This window comes from Malaya genurostris, chromosome 2 (genome assembly GCF_030247185.1).
Source record: "Malaya genurostris strain Urasoe2022 chromosome 2, Malgen_1.1, whole genome shotgun sequence".
Classification (NCBI taxonomy): domain Eukaryota; kingdom Metazoa; phylum Arthropoda; class Insecta; order Diptera; family Culicidae; genus Malaya; species Malaya genurostris.
The window spans coordinates 283,373,173-283,396,937 of NC_080571.1; the positions used below are offsets into that span (position 1 = coordinate 283,373,173).

The following is a 23,765-nucleotide window of genomic DNA, read 5'->3' on the forward strand; positions in this document are numbered from 1 at the left end:
TTCCAAACTGAATTTATGGCCTTTTTAATTCGTTACACTTCGAGTGCCGGACCCTGTAGTAAGTGCATACTTAGTCACTTAATTAGACAAAACCTCCTCAAAAATTGAGTTTCCTTGAATTCTGAGATGATTAGGGCTTGTCCGCGACAAAATCTGGACACCCCTAGATACGTTTGTCTCTGGAAATACTTCCCCAATGCGTGAAATATTTCACAAAGTGAAGCTACAAGCTTGTAGATCGAAGATGGCGGCTGAAGAAGAGCAAGTGCGAAAAGCAATTGTTCGTGACGGCAAGGAAAATTTGGATCTGTCAGTAAGAAAACTTGCTTGGATTTCCTGAAAACACTGTCCCTAACGTTCCTAAATCTATCGATACACGTCTGATAACAGCCAAAATGCTGGAAGTGGAACGAAATCGCATCTCAAAATCCGCCAGAAGAATATTGCAAAAGAGATCAAATCTTTCGGTACGTAGCTAGAAAATTTATTATTTATTTATTTATTTATTATGTGTTCTTTTTTCTATAAGTCGTTTTGCACAAACTTTTTTAGTGCAATATAGATTGACAGTTCTTTTTTTGTATTCGTTCAGAAAGCCTTGGAAATAATTTTTTTCAAACTTCAGTAAAAAAACATAGGTTTAATAATAATTAAAGAATCGAACACGATTTTTATAGAAGGGACAAATGTTTCCTCATGAGCGTTAAGGGATTAATGGATGCTTTTTTCAATTTCTAAAAAGTGTCCGATATAGCCCCGATATCTTCTATATTATAAAAACACATCCCGAAATTTTTTTCTAGGTACGCGCCTAGTGACGGCTAAAACCCGGGTTTCCCACTTGTATCGTGAATATTTGACGAAGTTTTCTTGAAATACCTTTTTTTACTGCCATGCAACAGAACGGCGTAGAGGATCATTTCAGAATGGAGAAAAAGGTTATGTTTCTCAAAAAAATATTAGGTTTGGCAGCCAATATGCAGCTGTGGTCAACCAAGTTTCATCACTACCGGAACGGTAGACAAGGAAATATATCGTGATGAATACATAAAGAAGCGATTGTTACCATTAATCTACCGCCATGTTGCTGCTCCCTCGTTATTCTGACCTGATTTGGTATCTTGTCACTACGCCAAAGATGTTTAGGAAAGGTATAAAGTGAATGGAGTACATGTTGTACCGAAAGAGGCGAATGCACCTAATTGCTCGGAGTTGCGACCTATCGAGCGGTATTTTGCTGTCGCGAAGAGAGAACTCTCTCTAAATAAAAAAAACAAGCTGCAACTAAAGAAAAAATGCGAAAATCTTGGTAAAAAATATCTGAATCGATGACAGAGAAGTCTGCACAGACCATAATGGCTAGAGTAAATTCAAAAGTTCGTAGTTTCTTCATGCAGCCTAATTAAATAACCGTAATTAGTGCATATTAATGCATAATTAAAAGAAAATTGCTTGGACAGAAAAAAAACAATCAATAAATCTTAGGAAGAACTAACAGCAAAGTTGTTAAATTCCAAATTTAAACTGTTCAGATTTCGTTGCGCACAAAACCTCACTGATTTAGTTCTCGAAAAAATCATGATCGAATGATGCCAAATTCCAAAGTCTTGGCATAACATTCCTTTTAAAAAATGAATTTGCCCTTCCTTTTTTACCAGACTTCGCAGCCGATTCTTAGCGTACAGAATTATTGCATTGCATTAGTACTACGATCCTACTGACACTAAGAATCCCTTCAGATCGGGGCTTGTAAGACCAGCGCCTTATGTATTGAACCCGGGCAAAAGTCTCGACCTGCGAAATTGATGTAAGTTTATTTTCAGACTTTTGACACTGTTTCCAGTATCGGAATAGCCTAGTAAATTTGTGCAGCTATCAACTAACAAGAATAGTATGTTCGATTAATTTGTACGATTTTTTACGTATTCTGCATAGTCATTTTAAATGAAGACTTGTAATTCGGACCCAAAAACCGCATCTGGACCATATTTTAGTCATCAAAAAACAAGACCTATATATTGGAATAATTTTTAGCAAAGTTTCGTAGAGTTTGTCCAGTCAAAGCATCGTCACCTTGGCGGTTTAAATTTTCTAATAGCTTATATTCCCGGAACCGGAAGTCGGATCCGCATACAATTTCACAGCATGGTTATGTGATTATAATATTTCAATCCAAGTTACGGGGCCGGGTGTCAGATAAAAAATTCTAAACTAACCGCATAACATTTTTCTGACATAATTTTGAACGTTTATAATTCAGTCATTTGATGATGCATTAATATAATTTAATAACTAATCGATTCAGAAACATTTACCTTAAACACGTATTGCAACGCCGTTTTAGTATTTCAATAGTACACCAGTGAAAAATCGATTTAAATTGATCAATGTTTTCACGAGCCAGTCACAGAATACCATAATGTTGTTATTCTTTTGATTACTCTAACACGATCGACATTTTTGACCGTTGCTTCCTACCTGGTATTTCATTCGGTAGCAGTTCTGATTTGGTCAGTATAGGGAGGTTTTACGTTATGCATGAAAAAATATCACACCGTTCTGCAAAATACGAACTTTCACACAAAAGGGAATCTATGAATAGTACTATTGTATCAATAGTCATCTCATTAGTAATCACCATGTTGTTTAGCGGATTACTTGACTTTCAATCAACGAAATGTGATAAAATATAACTCAATGTGTTATCTCCTCTATGTGACTAAAAGACACATTCTAGTAGAACTTGTATCAGGCTCCGATGGTTATGGTAGATAACAACATTTCCAGTACACGGAATCAGATACAAGATGGGTATCACCGCTACGCAGTGCGGTAAAATTTCATTTTCGAATGGAGTTATTCAGATGAAAATGAAATTTCTGGCCTTTCACTATCAGTATATTCCAATTCATTCAATTGACTTTGTGGGCATAATCAAATGAAACCCACTGGATTCATCGTCAATTGAATAACCATGCCTAGTCATTTGACGTTTCGCTTGCTTCGTTTCAAGCGTCAATGAATCCATCTGTTTCTCTGTCGCCGACAGTGAACAAGTTCGAAAAAATAAGCACACAGTGAACAAGTTCGAAAAAATAAGCTCGATGACAGAAAATTATTCCCACTGGTACAATAAACATAAGGTATCGGTTTCCATTTGAGTTGAAATTTTTGGTTTGCATTGAGATGTATTTCAAAGTATTAGCTTTGAAGATTGGAGTATAAAGCAATAAATTTAAGTACATTCTGTGTTTGACCGTGTTTACCATTCAATTATTATCTTGAACCAACTGAATATTCACTAGGAGTTCATTGAAAGAAATGTTTGTTATTTCAAGGGAGAAACTGACGTCGGTTCAACTGAGTTTCAATTGACGGCACAACGGATGAATAACTGAGTGTTCTGCACTCAGTGTGTCAGTAAACGGTGTATGCATTGAGTATGAAGTATAGTACAATCAACTGCTCGGCTGTGTATAGTCGATTTCAATTTAATTAAATTAAAAGAAATTTTACGGTACTGCCTTCACGTAGCGAGCTTCTCCTGTTTCGCTCGGCTTGTTAACATAGTTTCTTTTCCTCCCCTTATTAATATGCTTAAATTTAGGGAGTAGTCACACATTATTTGAGGCCTATTTAAAGTCGATAGTCCGATGTCGATGCACTGCCTACACTCATCAGGAGTATCCAAACCAGGCTGCAGTATGGGATATACACAGTTCGGAAAAATCTTACTGATTTTACATCTCATACGATGCACATAAGTGGAGTGTCGTATTTCACACAAATTTATATTCAAGAACATGTAAAATTGTGTTTTGAAAATAACATGGCTTGAAATCGAACGAAATAAAAACAAAAGATCGATAACAACAGCGCGACTTGAACCGAGATACATTAGATCATAAAGCACTTCAGTTAATGGACTGAGCCACAGAAACACATATCTGCTTGATAAATAATCCATACTTGGCAGCTGGGTTCAAATTACCACCGTCGTGTTAGAAAAACTTTTTCAGCTTGAAATTGTCCGATTTATTACGTATAGACGCTTGGTAGGAAACATAACATACGCAAACACGCAAGTAACACATGGATCAATAAGTCCCGAGACTAAAGCAGAGATGGCGCTCGTAGTAAACCAGTAACCACGTCTTTCTAGAGTACTAACCGTTGCTTGAAACGGGTCAAAATTTTAAGTCGATCCGACCAGAAACAGCTGAGTTATCGAGGTTGGAGTAAAGTCGTTTTGTAGTTTGTTTAAAAAATGGAAAAAAACGAGTTTCGTGTTTTGATAAAACATTGTATTTTAATGGGTAAAAAAACCGTGCAAGCGAAACAATGGATTGAAAAATGTTATCCGGACTCTTGTCCATCAAAAGCAACGATTCGTCGGTGGTTCGCCGAGTTTAAACGTGGTCGTACCGACACAAATGACGCGGAACGCTCGGGTAGACCTGTGGAAGCCGTTGCACCGGAAAATGTGAGTAAAGTGACAAAAATTATAATGGAAGATCGTAAAGTGAAGCTCCGTGAGATTGCTGAGATGACACAGATATCATATGGAAGTGTATTTACTATCCTTCATGAAAAATTGAGCATGAAAAAGGTTTTTTCCAAGTGGGTACCGCGATTGCTGCAATGCACCCTGCCACAATTCGATGAAAACAATGGCGAAATTGAACGAATTGGGCTTTAATCTGCTTCCCCACCCCCCATACTCGCCAGATTTAGCCCCCAGTGACTACTGGCTCTTTGCTGATCTTAAAAAAAAGCTCCAGGGAAAAAGATTTGGCTCAAATGAGGAGGTCTTCGCTGAAACTGAACCTTATTTTGAAGCGAAAGATAATTTTTTTTATAAACATGGTATTGAAAAATTGGAAAAACGTTGGAACCATTGTATCACCCTAAAAGGTGATTATGTTGATGAATAAAAAAAAATTGCAAAAAATGTTGTTTCCATTGTTAGGCTCGGGACTTCTTGATCCATGTGTTATATATTAAAATAAAAACTGCGTTCAATCCAGGCCATTGAAAAGTATCAAAGCCTTCCGTTGCAAATCTAATTCGAAATGGTTTCACTTGGGAAGTACAACCATAACTAACGCTTTTATCACAAAGAAACGAATTCCATAACATTACCATGTGATTTGAAAACGTTTTGTGTCGGTTACGTTTAACTGCACCGTGTGGAAGCAAAGATTAATCAATTAGTGTTATCGGTTTTTTAACGATCTGTTCTGGATATAATTCTATCAGGTAGTGCAGCACAACCAATGAAGTGGTTGGCCTTATTGAGCACATATTAACAAAACACGCACAGCACTTCTAATGTCAGAAACAAATCCTCTTGTTACCAATCTTTCAATAAATGAAATTGATTACCAATCGTTTTCATGATCTACACCACAAGAAAGTCAATGAAATACTCCAGAATTAGAATTAGAAACCACCGGCATCGTCCCGGGTTGGCGATTCAATGCATAGGGCACTGGTCTTACAAACCAGTTGTCGCATGTTCGAGCCTCGACCTGGAAGGATTCGTAGTGTCAGTAGAATCGTAGCACCAGCCATGCAATGGTTCTGTACACACTGAATCGGCGGCGAAGTCTGTTGAAACAGAAGGTCAAATTCCACTACAGGAATGTAGTACCAAGGCTTTGCTTTTGACCACCGGCAGCTGTCAAGGATGAACTTGATTAATCGGCAGTTCATTTGTGTCGTCATCGTGTAAAACCTCATGCTCGAAAATAATTCATTTTTAGTCGAATAAGTCTAACTACGGTGGTTTGTTCTGTTTTGTGACTGCATAGTAAACATTGTAAAATGACGAAAAAGTGCCTGTTAAAAACGTGTGAAATAAACTAAAAATATTGCTCTGTATGCGTTCCCAGTATCCTTTGATGAATTTTTAAGCGGTAAACAAACCAGCGGCGGCTGTCATTCTGTTCATTTTGTGAGGTTATGTCATGTTCGTGTAAAACCTAACTGCGTAATGCGGATACCAAATTTCACCGAAAATAGGATCTCATCTCCGTGAGACCTGGAGGTGTAGTGGAGAAATTCGTCCTGATAGCTTTTGTCCGTTAGTGATATCCGTATCATTCATCTTGCCGCACTAAACCAAGAATTTTTGGAGGAATCTTTTTTGGGTTCAATCGTGATTTGGAAACGAAAAAACTCGTTCTATGGAAACTGTTTCGATTCCGTTTTGATGAAAGTCTCATCATCCATCATGACCTACCACGATTTCGTCAGTTACTTTTGGTGCAATTTTCTTGCACGAGGTCTGATCATAACGTTGCATAACGGATCGAAAGTTTAGCTCTTCGTTTGAATAGACTGACGCTTTCTGATCTTCACTAGGTTAATTATCCTCACCATTTGGTCGCGGTCTACCCCCGCTGGTCGAACGTGTCGGTCTCCTTGAATAATTCCATCATCCGGGAAATTGTGGAATGATGGTTTCCGAACGAGACACGGTAGTAAATTGAACTACTAACATTTCAACGGTTATATGTGAATTGAAATTCCAATAACGATGATTGCAAAATCTGCAGACAAACTGGGAGCACTGAGAAGTTGTATCTTAATCCGAAGTAATTCGCGGAACATGTTGACATGCATAACTGTGAATATCTTTGATGCAACTTCAATGTTGACGCTCGGTTTGCACTCAATCGTCCACAGCTGTTGAACGCTAATGTCCTACAAAGTTTGTTCGTTATTCGTGCTATTCCTGATGAGTACAGCGCTACTGTCCCAGTATACTGAGGAAGCAATAGACTACGAGTTATGTCACTGTCCGTGCACCAACCTAGCGGCGGCTGAAATCGAGTCGCTCTATCAAGGCAACAATAACTGCGTGGTATTCTTTAGCACCCTTGACAAGGGACTACTGTATTCTTCGGATCAATATTTTGGAGACATAAGGCGTGTGTACCAAGACATATCGGGAGAGCAACGGTATCCGTACAGTGCCTACTGGAAAATCTACTATCCCTGGCGAAATGTGAGCGACACGGATGACGTTCCCTTGGTCATACAGAATATCCAAACGCAAGAGTACATGATGGCATCGAACAACAAAGTGGCACACAAGTATCGCGTTGTAGCGACATACTCAGCTCTAATCGAGGTTAGTCTCTGGTTATTCTACGACGGAAGGGACAACAAGTTCCGAATACAGAACCAAATAGTGGGGCAGTGGTTATTCGGAGACGACCAGTACAAAGACGGTTGGGATGAAGGAAAAATGTTACTTGGCAGCATGGACTTCACCAATCATGATGAAATTCCGGAAGAGTATGAATTTTTCCTACACTCGTGCCGCGTGTGATGATAGTAAAGTGGATAAATTTTATATGATGTAACTTTTGCAGAAAAAAAATACATTGCATAAGGGAACAGAGGCTTCGTTCAAAGGTTTATTATGTACTCTTAATTCAATAAGGCCAAATAATTAAAGAAGCTTCTTGAAAATCATGATTTGCGGTGTCCACTGTATCTCAGCGCAGACTAATCAGAAGTGAACAAATGAACGCAGCATAGTTAGAGAAGAAGTTCTTCTAGACCCCAACGTTTCAGTTTGATTTTTTTTAATTTTTTTTAATTTTATTTATTTTTCGGTGGTTGTTTAAAGTGAAAACTACGATTTTCACGAGAAAATTCGTCATTTTGTAGCTGTTAAACCTCCCCAAAGTAACAAACAACGAAAAGGAAAACGTTGGGGTCTGGTTTTTTATATGTAGAAAATGTGTGCAAAAATTGAAAAAATTGGTGCAGTAGTTTTCGAATGACGATGGACACGGACTTTCAAAACCTGCTTTCGGGAAAAATGCGTTTGCAGGTTTTTGTCTATAAAATTAATGGTAACAATTAATTACTCCAGTGAGCCCATAGGGTCTAAAATTTTCAAAAAATCACATTTTATCTTTTATAATTTGTTATAATGAAGCATTTCAAGAATGTTTTGTCAAGTTTTGAAGTCAATCGAAATAGAAATTTTAGGCCTGTGCGACGAGCTCTTGCTTCTTCGCAGAAAGGTCCATAACTTCCATAGTTTCGTTATAATAGGCTTGAAAATTTCACAAAATATTCTTTAAATGTTTTACTATATGACAATATAAAGAAAATAATAAATGATTTTTCAAAAGTGCTAGACCCTACCCGCCCCTTAAGCCAGAGATTTGACGACATCCAAAATTTAAAGCCACTGATTTTTTATCGAAAAAACTACCATTGAGACGGTACCCAAACACGTCACTTTCCCTATCCGGAGAAATCGTTTTTCAAGTGTAAAAAAGTTAAGTCTTGACATAACATTACTTTTGTGGAATTTACTGTTTTACTGGAAACTTTTGTGGCCGATTCTTAGCGTTCAAAATCATTGCATGACTAGTACTAAGAATCCTTCCAGGTCGGGGCTCGAACATACGACAATTGACTTGAAAGACCAGCGCCCTATGCATTGAACCGCCAACCCGGTGTAACTATTACTATTATTACAGTTCTGAAGTCTCTTTTTTTGACGCGAGGGATACGTACAAAACTAAAAAAATTGATGCCAAATATCTTAGAAATGCATAATATGTCCAGATCTGCTGTTATATAAAAAAAACTTTTGGGACTTGGGGACTTGACAAATTTAGAAATTTCCGAAATCGAATTTTTTTTTGTTCCAAAAGTCTTAGAAATGCATGAAACGTCTGGTGTACTCCCAAAAAATTTTTTTTTGAAAAAATCGGCTTTACAGCAGAAAATTATTATCGTAAAATTGAAGAAATTTTCTAGGTGTCAGAGAGTTGACATTGAAATTTCGGGATAACACCAGCTCTAGATGCATTTCTAAGACGAACCAAGAAAACCACGCAGCTTCGGAAAACCGCGTGAAAAAGCCGCATAAAAAACTCATAAAAACCGCATGAAAATAACCCTCAGTGTATTTGTTTTTCCTCTACTTTAACCTTTTGGTCATTTGGTCATTTTGGTGGCAAGTGTAACTACTCTGAATTTGACAAACAACTCTGCGTAGCTAAATTTGAACAGAACCACCGCACATGTTCGCTGTGGTTCGTCCATTGTTTTCATTTCTGCCTTATAATTCGTCAATCCTTTTCCACTCCGGTTGCTTGTTATAAATTTGTACAATCCGTCACAAGAAGTAATCGATAAATGTAAAGTAAATGTCTGTGTGAATTCCCGGAGATGACTGAACTGATTTTCACAAACTTAGATTCAAATGTCCTATGGTCCCATAGGGTGCAGATATTGGATTTCCAGTTTCAGAGTTACAGGGTGATATGCACGAAAAAATGGAAAAATATGCGTTTACTTTTCGCAGAGATGATAGAATTGATTTTCACAAACTTAGGTTTAAGTGAAAGCTATTAAAGTCCCACAGTCTGCTATTGAATTTCATCTGGATCCAACTTCCGGTTCCGGAGTTACTGGGGGAAATGTGCAAATTAATAAAAAAAATTGTGCAACCATTTTCCTTGAAGATTTCTTAACCGACTTTCACACACTGGGATTTTTTTATGAAAGGCTTCAAGAATTCTTGAAATGGTCCTGAATTTTATTCTAATCCGACTTCCGGTTTCGGAGTTACAGCGTAATAAGGCCAATATTTTCAATTTCATGAGTATTTTTTCAAGTGATGAACCGCTTGAATTTTAAAAACTTAACTCTGTAATTTCAAAATAGGAAGTCAGAATCGGATAAAATTCACCAATTTTGTACGGCACCATAAGTTTATTTTAATTTGAACTTTTGTTCATTTAATACGTTTTGACATTCTTTTAGCTTGTCTATTCCCGAGACTTTTGGAAACGGAGAATAGAGAATAAAATTTGAATATCTAACAATTGTGAATTATTTACAGCGAAATCAAAGTGCGTCCTTACTTTCTGGGACAGTCTTTGAACGAAGTTTTATGTAGAACGCACTACGTTTTCTCTATTCTCCGTTTCCTAGAATAGAGAAATCGAAGTGCGTTCGACATAAAACTTCGTTTAAAGACTGTCCCAGGAAGTATGGACGCACTTTGATTTCGCTGTAGATAATTCACAAGTGTTAGATATTCAAATTTTATTCGATATACTGATAATATTAGACTACAACAACAGAATATTATTCTCAACATTTGCTACTTAGCCATTGTAGACTAGCTGGCGCACTTTCTTGCGTACGTTCCTCATTAAATTCCGTACAGACTTCCTGGCGACAAGTTTTGACACTTTTTTCCAATCTTTTTCGAACTGTTGAATGGTTTCGACTAACGAGACATGTTTCCTAAGATGTGCCTTCGTTAATGCCCAAAATTCCTCAATTTGTCGAAGTTGTGGGCATTTTTATGGATTCATGTCTTTTGGGACGAAAGTGACATTTTTGGTAGTATACCATTCTACCGTTGATTTCGAGTAGTGGCAAGAAGCAAGATCTCACCAGAAGACAACAGGATCCTTGTGGCTTCGAATCATGGGTAGAAAAACATGCCTTGATATATATATTTGTAAACATGCCTTGATATATATATTTCACTGTTCATTGAAGCAGTGGTGATGAAGGGTTTCGAAATCTTACCGCAGCCACAAATTGCTTGCCAGACCATAGCTTTCTTACCAAATTTTTCGACTTCAATCGATGTCTCGGACTGGTTTAACATTTGCCCTTCTCGCACCGTATAATATTGTGGTCCCGGCAAGGATTTGTAATCGAGTTTCACGTAGGTTTCGTCGTCCATGATTATGCACTTCAAATTTTCAGCAAGAATCGTATTGTACAGCTTTCGAACCCTCGGCCTGATCGATGTTTCTTGTTTCGGACTACGTTTTGGTTGTTTCTGCTTCTTATAGGTTCGAAGATTCAAACTTCTTTTGCTCGAACGCCTTCAGTATACGTTTATCCAACTGAGGGTTAGCAGGACCTTTTTTTTCGACCCGTTTTCGGCTTATCCTCAAAAGTGTTATCCCCACCGAACCCTGATTGCATTTCGCACGGCTTTTTCGCTTACTCCTACCATTTTTGCTACACAATTTTTCGACGCTGTTCTGTTGAAAGTCCACGCATTTCGAAACAAACTAATGAAAACGAATAAACAACTGCACAAGTGGTTAGAGAAGAGTGTAAACAACAGGACGCAGCCATAAAAATTGACAGAACAATTGACCATTGCGAAATGGCAGCGGTTTTTCGTTGCGTCCATACTTTCTGGGAAAGTCTTTAATAAGTGGAATATTTTCAATTTCTTGAGTATTTTTTCAATAAGTGATGGTGAAAAATGTGCTTAATCCACCTAGCAGTGAGATGACCTTTTTTTTATCAATCAGCATGTGTTTTTCGAGTGAATATTCTTCGTTGTGTTTAGTTTTTATGATATTATTTTAATGAATAAATTATTAAAATTTTGGAACTGCAAGACGAATAGAAGATAGAAATGGTATGAAACTCTGAATTTATTCCTTTCAATCTAAACGTGTGACAATCGATTCATTTCATTGCATTCCATGAGATGTAGAAGTGAGTTCCTCTTTGAAGTTTTTGTTATTATTTCTGGTACTTCCAGAAACAGTATTCAGAGACCAGCATATCCTAAAAAAGGTTGTATATCCATGAATTAGTAAGACGAGTGAATTGAAATAGTTTGGAGCCCAACTTTGAAGATTTTTTGGCACCGTCATCTTCTATGACCGCTTGAATTTTAAAAACTTAACCCTGTAATTTCAAAATCGGAAGTCAGAATCGGATAAAATTCACCAATTTTGTATGGGACCATAAGTTTTTTTCAATTCACGTTTTGACATTCTTTTAGCTTGTCTATTCCCGAGACTTTCGGAAACGGAACTCGGAGATCGGTGTAGCCGAAGTCAGTAAATTCGCTTAATGGATTGTTAACCATTTCATTAGATTTGAATTTTTTGAAATTCAGTGTAGCCATCACAGAGAAATCGTAGTGCGTTCGACATAAAACTTCGTTTAGCTCAGAAAGTAAACATGAATATGTTCTAAATTTTATGTTATTTTATTCTTCAAATCTATTTCGTCCCCCTCAAAGTAATCTCCCCGGCCCCAATTCACTTGTGCCAACGTTTTTTTCCGGATCGGTCATTTAAGTGTGTTGAATAGCCAGAAGTCACACGGAGCTAAATCAGGCGAATACAGTGGTTACGGACGATATTGGTCGAATTTCTGGCAAGGTTGTTTTTCGAAAAAAAATTAGTGATTTTGGAACCAATCGTGCTTTCACTTTTCTTAGGCCCAAACTGATCCTTCGGATATTCCAACGATCCCAGTTACACGCTTAAGTTTTATTGCTGAATCTCAGCGAAATAACCGTAACCGTCTCAGCAAAATGTATAATTACTGAGAATCTTGGCAATCCTGAACTGTCAATTATTGCCCAACTAGTCAGCAGCAGTTTTGCTGATAGTTCGGCAAAAGCGATCGGGATCGAATCATGGATTACCGAGTCATCAGTAATCGAGTGTAGAAAGGTTTTTGCTTTATTATTGCACGAAAAACTTATCACGGAAGCCAGCGTATATATTTTTCAGCTCCATGAAAAATGGCGACATTTCGATGCTGTACAAAATCAATAGGTGACATTCGATGACAAGTGTCGCGCCGAATTTCAATAAAAGCTAACAAACTGTTCGAAATCTCGGCAAACGCATTTGCTGATTTCGGTATATTTGTTGTTTACGGACAAGTTCAGTAACATATTATGCCAAACTTCGGCAATAAAATGCGCTTTACCGACATATCAGAACTGTACAATAATGAATTTCGGCAATGAGCATGTGGATTATTAAACAATCAATAAAATTTCGTATTGCCGATCTAATTCGGCATTTCATTATGCCGAGCGGTATTAAGTGTGTAGGTCTTTGACTGTTAATCGTCGATTCTCGAGCACCAATTCCTTGATTTTATTGACGTGTTCATCATCAGTTGATGTTGATGGCCGTCCTGGACGTGGTTTGTCGTCAACGCGTTCTTGACTCTCTTTGAACAAATTGTACCAATCGAAAACACTTGCTCGCGACATATAATTATCACCGAAGGCCTTTTGCAACATTCTGAACATTTCGGCACCAGTAATTTGATTCCACACACAAAATTTGATGGAATTTCTTTGATGAATAATTTCACTCATTGTAAAAATCTCCGATTGCACTTTCAATACTTCAGAAAGACAGACGAACACTAATAATTATTTTGACGTGACAATTGGCACAGATGTCACTGACAGTCGTGCCAACCTAGGTTTCCACGCGAAATGTAATTCAAAAGACTTACTACTTTTTGCCCACAGTAGTATCTCATCTCGAAAAAACAATTTTCGTGAAAAAATCGACTCTGGAATTATTTGAATTTTTCAAAAATCATCAATTTTGAGACTTCCCACACGAATATAAATCCATTGCCGGTACCATGAATAAGAAATTATGGAAATCATGAAACATGTCTTCTTATGGGGTCATGCCTATTAATGATGATTCTATGAGCAAAATGATTCAAATCATGAGCAAAAACTCATCATTTTGCTCATAGAATCTTCAGTAATAGGCATGATCCCATAAGAAGAATGGTTTCATGATTTTCATAATTTCTTATTCATGGTACCGGCGATGGATTTTCAACCGTGCATGATCTGGTTTGACTAAAGTTTGGCATAGGAACTGTGTAGAAGTTGCCGAAGCTTTTGGACACTACCGGTTAGTGACATTCGACGGTCACCATTTTTCAATTTCCAACTTGAAACACACCAACTACCAATGAAATTTCCGATATCGAAAAAATTTTCGATGCTTCGTCGGGGTTTAGTGTTAAAATATCGAAAATATCAAAAAAAAGTCCCAGAGCCGACTTTTTTGATATTTAATACAATCGACTAACTGGGAGCACTGCAAATTTTATCTTAATCGGCAGTAATTAGCGAAAAGGTATGACAACCCAAAGAACTTAAATGCAGTTCCAAAAGCATATTACGGATCGAATTCGTTCTTAGCCATAGAATGCACATGTTCTGCGAAGTGCGCTGGTTGATTGTGGTACTTCTACTGTGTGCGGAGCTGACGTTTCAGCAAAACGACGGAGATGTAGACTACAACTTCTGTAACTGTCCGTGTGCTGGCCTCAGCGAGATTGAAATTGAGCAACCTCTTTCGACTGACAATAACTGCGTGGTGATGCTGAACCCCATCGTCGAGGGACTGATATATTCATCGGAAAAGAAAAGCGGCAGTGTGCGAAGAGTGTACCTGGACATGTCGCATACGCAAACCTATAAGTTGAAATATCCGAAAAGTGCGTACTGGAAAATATACTACCCCTGGAAAAACATGAGCGGCGCGTCTGACGTTCCCTTGGCCATTCAGAATATTCAAACGCTTGAGTACGTACTTGCAACGGATAAAAGTGTGGGCATAGAATTCCGAGAGGTAGCAACTCAGAAGGATCTAACTCACACCAGTCTCTGGAAATTTGTCGCTGGCGATCACGGACAGTTCCTAATCCAAAACAAACATTTTGAAGAATGGATGCTCGCGGACGAACAGATAACCGACGCGTGGAATAAAGCCAAAGTGTTGACGGACAAAACTGACAAAACTCCGATCGGGAAAACATGGAATCTTCCTCAAAAGTATGAATTTTATATTGCTCCATGCTATGTGTGAAAATGAGTGAGTGCAGAAATTTAAATGGGAATTGTTATTGACTGTTTAATATAAAACACTAACATTGTTAATATATCTAATTTATTTATTTGCTATCGAAAAGTGCATGAGAACGAAACAAATTCTACATTCTGTCCATGCGATTCTACATTCTGTCCATGCCAAGATAAACAAAATATTTAGAGTAATCTTCATGGTGTTCAAAACTTAGTCTTTTTCAACCGCAGCTGCAAATGGTCTGCCATACCAAGTACATGGTGTCAACTGATATTTGAAAAAAAAGTTTCCTGATTGTACAGATCGACCTCAAAATATTCCTGAGATCTGGTTATTGAAATTAATATGTTATTATTCCGTAGCTTTATTCATCATATTTTGTTCGATAACAACTTCTTCATTTTCGTATTGAATAAAAAGTTTTCGTGCAATGAGTCATAATATTTTACCGAAAGCCAATTCAATATTGTTTTCTTACTCCAATCGACTTGAATTATTCACCGAAAGAGTTCATTTACGTCGTAAATTATCCATCATAAGAAATCCTAGATCCTGTATTTCTAATGATAATGGTCCATTAGCAACAATGGTTCATTTTCCTATTAAGGTTATAAAAAAATTCGTGCCGTTGCCTCGAAATTTAAAACTTTATTGACCAACGCTAGCCACTACTTTTTCCATCTTTCTGGCAATTCACGAATCCCCTTTATGATAAATTCGACCGGTTTAGCCGCTATTCTATTTTTTGCCTTTATCATAATTAGAGATGTGCTGATCAGCCAGGCCATGCTGCATCGACCAGAACAAGCAGTAATCGGAAGGAGCAATGTCTGAGCTATACGACGGGTGGTGAAGGCCTTCCCATTTGAGTGTTTCCAAGTATGTTTTTACGAGCTGTGCAAAAAGCGAAATTAGCAGTTCGCGAATTAGTTTAACTTTTAGTTAAAATTTTACATTTCGATATTTATTTTCCGGCACTGGGAAAAATTCTAATTTCAGATCTTTAGTAAAAATCACAAAAAATGTAATCTTTTTTTTTTATATTTCAGTCAAAAAAATAGAAATCTCCAACACATTGTCAAACGACGTAAGTTTTGTTCGGAGTTCTTCTTAGAACAAATTCAGCAGCTGGAAGTTTTATATGAGCGATTCATAATAGAACTAAAACTGAAACAAGAGGATACGTTTGTTTTAGTTTTAGCTGTTCTAGGTTGGGGAGCAGTTTTCGTTAAATTTAACTACTAGACAAAAAATAACTGCTCGACTGTCAAATTTTAACTAAAAGTTAAAATAATTCGCGAGATGGTCAGCTACAGTAGCTTATAATACACCACACCCAGCTGGTCTCAACATATACAGATTATAACCTTCAGGCCATGAATATTCTGAACGGCCGTCAATGATGATGTATGGTCGGAATATCCATACGTTGCCTGACAGATTGTAAGCAGATAGATTCGCTTCACATGTTGCACAAGAACTCTTAATTCGCCGTAAAGTTCTACACTTTCATTGTAAAAAAAGTATTGTTCACCCGGCGAACGACCACTAAAGGTTGAAGCCGGGTATAAAAAACGATAATCTTAATAATAATAATAATAATAATAAGTATTGTTTTCAGCAGTAGCTTTCAAACTATGAGAAAGGTAAATCATTGGAATAAAAATCGAGTTACGCCGTCTATCAGAAAACGGCACAAACTAATTTATACTCCAATGATATTCTGTAAGGTGAATAACCGCAAAGTACAACCGCAGTTTTGCCAACCAGCATTCCCAAGCATGGGATTAGAAGTCCCGGGCCTAACAAAGAAATTTCGAAGACAACCGACTACAGACAAGCAGGATGATTTTTTTCCGATACAGAACAGACTTACTTACTATGGGGCGCCTTTTCAAAATTTACTCTCTGAGAGAGTGATAAGTTTTTGATCGTGAATATCTCTTGTTGTATCTAACGAATCAACATAATTTTTGCTACATGCCATCGTAAATATGATCACAATTTTATGATAAAATTTTCAGTTGTGTGACATAATCTCAAATAATTCAAAATTAAACTTTTCTGAAATGTTTGATATAAACGAGTATCAAAGACGATAATTCATAAGACGCGTTTGCCTTTCTCGTATTTTGAAAGCTCATAGCTCCGTGATCTGTGAAAGGATTTATATAATCTAACTACCAATAGAATCGAAATTTTTCAACTTAAACGTGTATAGCAACAGCATTGAAGTATTCATTTCAATAGTACACTATTGAAAAACCTGTCTCATTTGATCCAGAACGCATTCTGAGGAAGAGAACTAAATATCTGCTGCTTTACAACAAATCGTTCGAGAAAAATGTTCCGAACAGTGCTTAATATCGTAGTTAGTTCTACAATTTGGTCCTTCTGAAAGGCAGGAATGAATCCCGTACTGCATCCTGATAGTTTCTTTCAATGAAATGCAAAGCCGAAATGAAATAATCGAAATTTAAATTCTGTATGCGACTGTTTTTATAGCCATTAGGACCGCCCATTAGTGAAAAAGCTACAAACGAAATCAGGTAAAAAGAAACCTCTTAACAAAAATTGGATCAGTTTGGATTCTATCGCCACTGCGAGCAGATGTATTTTGTGTCGTTTGCAAAGCTAGTTTCGCTTCCGACAAGAGCGATTATGTCACAGCTGCCAGTCGTTTGCACTGGTGAAAAAAACAACGAAAAGAGGACAACGGTGGAGAGCATCACACGAAATCAGCCGTTCTAATGGCTCTAAAAGTTTTCTAAAGAACTTATAGTATTTCTTGCTGGCATATCGAAGGTAAATATCCTCAGTTTAGTGCAAATCTGGAACAGTTTGATTAGATTTGTGCACTGTAAAATTCACAGTAATCGAGATCAAGTGAAGCCTTTGTTTTTGTGAAAAATGTGAGAAGGGGGAATGCTTGCATAATTCATACAATTGATCAACTAATTGATATTCGGAAGTGTTAAGGAATATGTCAGTTGTTTTCGTATTCATGACATCCAGTTATGTTGTTATTGTTGTTGTCGTTTATTAGCGGCATTAACCACGTTTGGGTCGTTCCCCGCACCCAGTTATGTCTCTGACATTACCCACCCGCCTTTTTATGGTAAAACTCAACTTTATCCATTAACACAGTCTCCTTCGAGAGTAACACGATCACTCCAACGCTTTTCTAATATTTCAACCTTTACAATTGCTTCAAAATAATAGTTTGGTTCAGCAATGACTTCCTCGTGGGAGTAGAATCTCTTTCCTCTTTTTTAAGTTTGTCAACAGGTAGTAATCTTTGGGGGCCATATCCGGTGAATATGGGAGTTATAGTAGTTAGTAGTATTCGAAGCTCAATTCATACAATGTCGTCATGGTTAATGACTTGTGATACGGCGAATTGTCTTGATGAAAGAACACTTTTTTCTTCTTCATTCGGAGTCGTTTTTCACCGATTTCATTCCTCAAACACATCAATTGGTCAATGTAACGTTCGCTATTGATGATCTTACCTTTTTCAAGGTAGTCGACGATCAAGATTCCAGGAGCATTCCAAAATACTGAAGCTATAGCCTTACCAGCCCCCATTTGCGTGTTTAACCACTACAAACGGTGCTCACCGACTGCAGTTCACTCGGATGACCACTGCTTTGACTTAGAAGTGTAGATATGGAACCAGGTTTCGTCCATTGTCACATATCGACGCAAAAAAATGATAAATTTCGACGAAGCAGTTCCGAACAGTGCTGGGAATTAAAGAAACGTTATTGTTTTTCGTCCACCTTGAGCAAACGCGGTACCCTCCTTGACTACAGCTTCCTCATTGGTAAATGTTCATGCAAAATAGTATACACACTACCATATAATGTCTTTACGTCAGCACGTTAGTACGAGCACGTTTAAACTCAGCATCACACCGACAAATGGTTTGCTTTCGTCCCCGTCGCACTTTTCAAACCATCAAAACCCTACTTAATCCACCTAGTAGTGCGATAATGCCTTTCTCTTGCCATTCAAATAGTCTCATTGAAGCATTTGTAAGATTCTATCCTAGGTGATTAGTATTGTGAGCTTATCAAATAACCTAATAGTAGGTTTCAAACGAGTCTAGGTCGAAATTGATTCTTTCATCTCCGAGAAATTTTGTTCCATTAAAAACACTGGAATTTGTCGGTTACGTCACATGTAATATTACATCTCTCAAACCGGAAATATTCGCCATAACCCTTCCAAATTTGATTGACATTGGTAGCTTTTAAATAAGTTTATCGAAATTCGTTGAGTCATCTGCGAGAAAATTCAGCCGATATCTTCTAATATATCTTCAGAACCAGAAGTGTCAACTATTTGGTTTTCCAACTTCACCAACAATTCAATAGAAGAGTTCTTGCTTGCATCTCATCCGATACAAGCGAAAATTGCTTACGGTCGAGACGATAGAAACAAAGACAATACAGAGCAGTGAACAATAGAGTGTACGAAATGGGCAAATACGATTTAAAAAAGCCTGAAACTTGGCCTACAAGGCCAAATTTAGTTTGTATTGATTTCAAGCGCTGCAAAGTTAGACCAGCAGCAACCGAAATTGAAATTTTGCTTAAGGAACGAATTCAGAATGAAATTTTGCTTAAGGAACGAATTCAACAAGGCGTCTAACTGTGTGTACATTATGTTCAAACGTGAAAAAGATGCAATTGCATTTGCTTCAGTTAATAATGGTGCACAGTGTTGATCATGACAATGTTAAATATAAAATCCCTGTGTACATGGTGGACAATGCCATAGAAGTATGCGTCAGGCATGGCAAAAACACGGATCCGTTCTGCACGGTACTCACCATCACTCGTGAGCACACCACCAGGAGTATTGAATGCTACGCTTCGTGCCCGTGTTGAAAAACACACACCGAACGCAGTAGAAAAAGCACCCGTACCGGTGGTCGTGTAATTGCCAAGCAACGGTGTTTGGATTTTCGGGCAGCACTGAAGTCGAGTGTTCCTGACTTCGGCAAACACCGAAGCCGAGTGTTTCCGATTTTGCCATATACGTTGCTTGTACTATAAGCACCTATAGCACCACGGTATGACGAAAAATGCGTTTGAATGATTAATTCTTTTTTCATCAATACGCGTCTAATTGAATTCAATTGATTGACATTATAACCAACGCATGGGTGCTCTTCGGTGCCTTCGCGAAATTGAAAACACTCGGCTCCGGTGTTTAACGAAACTGAAAACACGCAGTTTCGGTGTATACCGAAGCTTGAAACACCAGCGCCGAAAATAAAACAGCTCCACGAGCACCGTGGTTTCGGATATTGCGTTTCGTGTTTCTCTTTGTGCACTGGCACGCAATGGCATTCTCAATACACGCGGTGGCGGTGGTTATATGAAGCACGCAGTGCAGTGCAGTGTTTGGACATGCCTGGTATGCGTGCATGACCTTCCTCCGCAGATCAGCGATGGGTTCGTGCGGGAAAGTATGTCGCAATACGGTGAAGTTCTTTCCATCGAAAGAGAAGTATGGCGGAATTTTTTTTCCGTGCGGAATGGCGTTCGAGTGGTACGTATGGAACTACGTAAAGCAATTCCATCTTACATAATTTGTTATAAAGACGGGATACATCCGTGTAAAACGCTGATTACGTATGAAAATCAACTGGTTACATGTCAGTTTTGTGAACAACCTGCACACTACGGCAAGTCTTGCACTGAAACTGCGAAAAGGACATCTTCAAACAAAAACAAGGACAACCGCCCAACAACGGAAACTAGTGAGCGCAGTACTCCTGTTTCACCATCAAACCAACCAGCAACTGCAACTAATGTACAACAAGGCGCGTCTACAGCAACTAACAACGAGCCCAAGACTGCGAATTACAAGGAAAACGAAGAAAACACGGGAACCAACAACGATTCCACCGATGCAACAATGGATGACAAGACGAGCCTCGAAAAAAGTACCCCTCAATCATCGCAAGATAAAAATGGAAGCTCCTCTCCCCCTATAAAAAGGGTGACAACGAGATCCAATGGTAAAAAAATTATTTTATCTATTAAAAAAACATGGCTCAATCGGCCACGTAAAGCATGTACGCAAAATGGCCTGAAAAAAAATACTTTTATAAAAAAAATTCAATAGAAGCTTTAAAACGAACCTAGGCTCTGCCATATCTGAGAAAATTGAAAAGTAAAAATGAAAGGCGTTTTGTCGCTTATATCACTTATACCATTATATCTCCGGAAACGGAAGTGCCAGCCATTTGATCTTCGATCTTGATCAAAGGCCCAATAGAAGGTTTTAAACGAGTCTACGCTTCTTTAAATCAGATGAGCCATCTCTGAGAAAATTTAGTGATAAGAAAACAACATGTTTTGTCGGTTACGTCACTTATACCATCACATCTTCGGAATCAGAAGTCACATCTTTGAACGTGATCAATGGCCTGATAGTAGCTTTCGGAAGAGCCTAAGTTTGTTAAAATCGGTTTAGCCATCTCTGAGGAAATTACGCAGTAAAAAACTTGTTGAAAGGTGCACACAAACATACATTTTCCAATCTTGTTTGGTATATTACACTGTGGGTCTCCGAGGCTTCGTTCAAAAGTTGGGTTTTCCAGCAATTCTAACACCTTTCTATAGAGAAAGACAAAACAAGAATATTTGTTTGGATATCAGCTTACAAGATTTACAATTTAAAATAGTTTCAAACCCTAATCAGATTAATTTGAACCTATTTTGGCGAAATTTGGTCCAGTCTTCTCTGAAAAGCCAAGATTAGTTCCGTTCCCCAATAATAACGGAGCCGGAAGAAGTTGTTGATCAATATTTCCGGTACTTACGGAATGGAAAACCGGTAACCGGTATAGTCGAAGTGAGTTTGTGTGACCATAAACTAACAAGTACTACGAAGAGGCAAAGTTTGGAGCTAATTTTCAAAGATTTGATTTTCTCACATAAAAAGGCAACGCAATCATCGTGAAAAGCAGCTTTTGAGCCGAGGCCTGAAAGCCCGAATGTTATATACCATTCGACTCAGATCCTCGAGATTGCAAAATGTGTTTAACCCAGATGCGCACTGAACCGGTTTTCCCAAACTTAGATTCAATAGAAAAATCCAATGGCATCATTTTGATTTTTGTCTAGATTCGACTTCCAGTTCTGCAGTCGTAAGATAACATGCGCAAAAATTTGAAAAATTTGTACTCAATTTTCTCACAGATGGCTAAACCGATTTTCACAGAACTAAGATTCAAAACAAAAGACATATGATCCTATATAATCTTATCCGGATTCGATTTCCAGTTCCTGGGTTACATAAGGATTAGTGTGAAAATTTAATTTTTCAAGAATGTCTTGTCATTGGGGATTATGTTATATTTCCTAAAATATTGGATGAATTTCGTGAAATTTGTTATTTGCTACCAATTCACTCAATTCAGTTATACCAGTTTCGCATTATTACTATATTACTATCATAATTATAAGAGGGTGAAGAAGAATATTAACAAAATGATACCGACGATGCAATGGATGTAAAAACTTTGATTTGGTTAACATGAAGGTCAAACAAATCAACTTTGGTTATTCCCGTTTCCAGCTTCTGGCTCCGGAAGCACCGGAAATTGTGGACAAAAACTGCAAAACGAAACTTATTTCGATTTCTCAAAAATGGCTTCACCGATTTTCATGAGTTTAAATATAACAAAAGGTCTCGAATGCTTCCAAATGATTGTTAAATTGTATCCGGATCCGACCTTTGGTTCCAGTATTATAGGATGATGAGTATCATACCCCGTTCAAAAAAAAACGATGCAAATGGTGTTTTAAAACAGTTTCAAAACATTAATCTCTTTAGCTACTCACTTCTGTTATTCCCATGTCGGAAACGCAGGAAGTAGTGGTTAAACAGTTTTTTTTTCATAGTCGTTTCAATGATGAGTTAAAATTGTTTTTCTGTTCTAATTTAGTATTTTGTAAAATTGTACCTAAATTATTGGATCTGCTCTTCAATACCAGCAATTACGAACACCTAACGATTTCGGTAACGTTAAGAACACTGAGCACCAATCTTGATTTAGCAAAACAACGTTTATTAAGAACACATTATTACATATAACATGGGTAAATTACAAATTTGAACTGGCCGGCATATTCACTTGATCGATTTTTTTTATAAATGTCCGTAAACATTTTTCCTTGATCCCACGCATCCGTGAGAAACTCATCAGCCAACAGCCACTCTCCGAGGACATGATTTTTCATTCGAAACTGATTTTGGTAGGTACCATGAAAATGCCACAGACTGAAGGATATCAGTGAAAAGTATGTGGACACTTCCCGACAACCGTACCTAGGAGTAATTTCACCTCTCACCGTTAAATACTCTTCCGTGTAAATATTCTGAATCACCAGTGGGACGTCGTCCTTGGTGCTGCTAATATTTCGCCACGGATAATAGATCTTCCAGTGGCTTTTGTGGGGAACTCGAAATTTTCTGGTTTTCTTTGGTGATAAATCGTGATACACTAGCCGTAGAGCGTCTTTAGCATATGTCGCCGCAAACACGAGCCCTCCACTCCACAGGCTTATCATCGTTACGCAATTGGCTTCACCGGCGAACATTGGATCTACCTCAACTTCAGTCACCTCCTTGCAGGGACACTTGCAGAAGTCATAGTCTATGAAATCCTCGATGAATTCTTCGCATAACAGTGTAACGGTAATCAGAAGTACTAAAAATAACGAACACTTCGTGTGAGACGACATTGCTGTTCAACGTCTGCAAACTAAGTTATTTGAACCTTTTTGTATCGCTTTTAAGCGTTTCCAAACACAAATGAATTGTTGTGATTTTTTCCCAAAGCGGATCGTGACGTTGCTGATAACGATCAATTCACCTAAACGAGTAACGAATTACGAGCTGCTTGATGTTTGCTGATTTCATTACACAAAATAACGTGTTTCGACCGAATTCCTTCGCCATAACTCATGGGACAATGAAATAATTGGGAACAACTGGATTATGAACCTTCAGCAAAGGTCAAGGAAGCTCGTTTCTACAATTACAGCGTTCTAAATGCACACA

General features: G+C 37.8%; 2 protein-coding genes across 2 annotated transcripts in view; one reads left to right on the top strand and one right to left on the bottom strand.

Moving 5' to 3' along the window:
* Nucleotides 1-23,765, bottom strand: part of LOC131430341 (myosin-2 essential light chain) — a 66,472-nt gene that overhangs the window by 29,068 nt on the left and 13,639 nt on the right. The window lies entirely within an intron of this gene.
* LOC131430340 (uncharacterized) lies at nt 6,102-7,561 on the top strand. Its single transcript, XM_058595236.1, has one exon. The coding sequence runs from the start codon at nt 6,704-6,706 to the stop codon at nt 7,337-7,339; it is 636 nt and encodes a 211-aa protein (XP_058451219.1). The 5' UTR covers nt 6,102-6,703; the 3' UTR covers nt 7,340-7,561.